The sequence below is a fragment of the Meleagris gallopavo genome, chromosome 3 (assembly GCF_000146605.3).
Source record: "Meleagris gallopavo isolate NT-WF06-2002-E0010 breed Aviagen turkey brand Nicholas breeding stock chromosome 3, Turkey_5.1, whole genome shotgun sequence".
NCBI classification, from domain to species: Eukaryota; Metazoa; Chordata; class Aves; order Galliformes; family Phasianidae; genus Meleagris; species Meleagris gallopavo.
The window spans coordinates 48,429,345-48,431,121 of NC_015013.2; the positions used below are offsets into that span (position 1 = coordinate 48,429,345).

General features: G+C 47.8%; 1 protein-coding gene across 1 annotated transcript in view; it reads left to right on the forward strand.

The window, feature by feature from the left end:
• Nucleotides 1–6: 6 nt before the first annotated feature.
• Nucleotides 7–1,777, forward strand: part of TTC39C (tetratricopeptide repeat domain 39C) — a 34,139-nt gene continuing 32,368 nt past the window's right edge. Inside the window, 1 exon segment of the mRNA XM_010708838.2 lies at nucleotides 7–245. Within this exon segment, the coding sequence (XP_010707140.1) occupies nucleotides 100–245 (146 nt within the window). The 5' untranslated portion in view covers nucleotides 7–99.

Below are 1,777 nucleotides of genomic sequence, written 5' to 3' on the forward strand. Positions count from 1 at the left end.
TGACGGGACGCGGCCCGGCCGCGGGCATCCGGCACCTTCCTCCGCGGTAGGAATAAGGGAAGGACAGAGCCGGCCGCCTCCCGCTGCTCCCTCGCCGTTATGGCCGGCTCCGAGCAGCCGCCGGCGCGGCGGGAGGACGGGGAAGCTCCGTTGCCCATCGAGGATTCGGAGCTGGCGCTGGCCGGCATCAACATGCTGCTCAACAACGGCTTCCGCGAGTCCGACCAGCTCTTCAAGAAGTACCGGTGAGCCCCCGGGCGCCTCCTCGCAGCGGCAGCTCTCGCGCAGCTGCCCCGGGCTGGGGGCGGCGGCTCTGCCTGCCCTCGTTTGTCTGAGCGGGGCCGGGGCTGCTGTAGTCGTGCATCTCTTCTGAATAATTGATGTGCTCTGTGCGGCTGTTGTCTGTGTGATTAAAAATACCTCCGCTGGCTTAGAGTAGCGCTTCGTCAGCGATGCTGTACTTCAGCACTGAAGTTTTATTTGCTAAAGGTGAAGCTTGGTGCAAAAGGGTGGCTAGAAGGGGACTTGCAGCTTCAGAACCCCCTCCTTCATAGCAGAGTACTGCATCGCTGTGGACCTGCCACAGCCTTAAAGGTTTTGTTCCATCCTTGGTGCGTGCTGCCCTGTTCTGTAGTGCTGCCTTGCTGCCAGCTGGTTCTGTGGTGTAGAGCTGATTGCAGCGCTGCAGGTGATGAGGAAGGTCCCAGCTCTCGTGTCAGCTGATGTCATAGATTGTGTAGGTTTTGTTTTGTTTTTTTTTTCTTTCAAGGTGCTAATTAAGGAAAACCTTACTGTTTTTCTTGCTCTGCCTTCTCTGTAGTTGTGCCATTGCTTTCTCTCACTGATACAAATCTAGGAGCAGTCCAGGAATCCTAGATATGCAGTGTTCTTGTGTTGTAGAGCAGTGCTTGGGAGTGCAATGGGTATGGTTCCTGTGCTCAGAATGCAGTTTAGTTCTCCCTGCAGTACCAAGAGAATAAGTAATGATGTCTTCTACAAATTCTTTTCTTGTTTATCTGTAACATTTGCTTCTATAGATCTCACTTTAGAAGTGCAGAAGCTTCTCTTTATCTTTTATTTTCTAGGTATGGGCTTCTTTGTTTGATTTTTATCAAAAGGTGCCCTTTAGCTTAAGTGTATTGTTTGATCTTGGCCTTTAAACACTACCCACAAGGAGTAAATTGGAATTCCTTCATTAGGTTAAGTGGTTTTGCTATTCATAAATTAATAATCACCATCTTGTTCTTTAAATGACTGCAAAAATCTCCAGCCTTGTCCCAAAATATGTAGCAGGGTTCTTGCTGGAAACTGACAGCCCTTTATCGGGATGCAGGTTAGGTGTATATTGCAGTTTCATGTAGAGGTGGGAAAGAAAATACAGCAAAGCATGCTTAATCTACAAATTCCAGTTCTGGAGACATCTGGGGAATGGAACTTCCCTTGGTCAACAGCTTTCAGTTCAGTACTTGTTTCAGACATGTTCTTTCCTACAAGGACTTAAGTAATACAGTTATGTGTTTATTTGCATACAACCCTAATTAAGAATGTTTTTGTTGGTATGCACTTGAAATTATCAAGTAGAGCCTATCCCAAATGGGATTGGTAGGCAGAAGGATCAGCTTTTGGGAGTTCTCCGTAGTTCAGTGTGGATGTTTGTCACTTGCAGCATTAGGGCTCAAAGCTGTCTGATGAAATGCAGCTTTCTGAACATAGCCTGGTGTGAGTGTGTGTTAACAGTTATGCCTTCACTTTTAGCAGTTATCATCTGATAAATGGA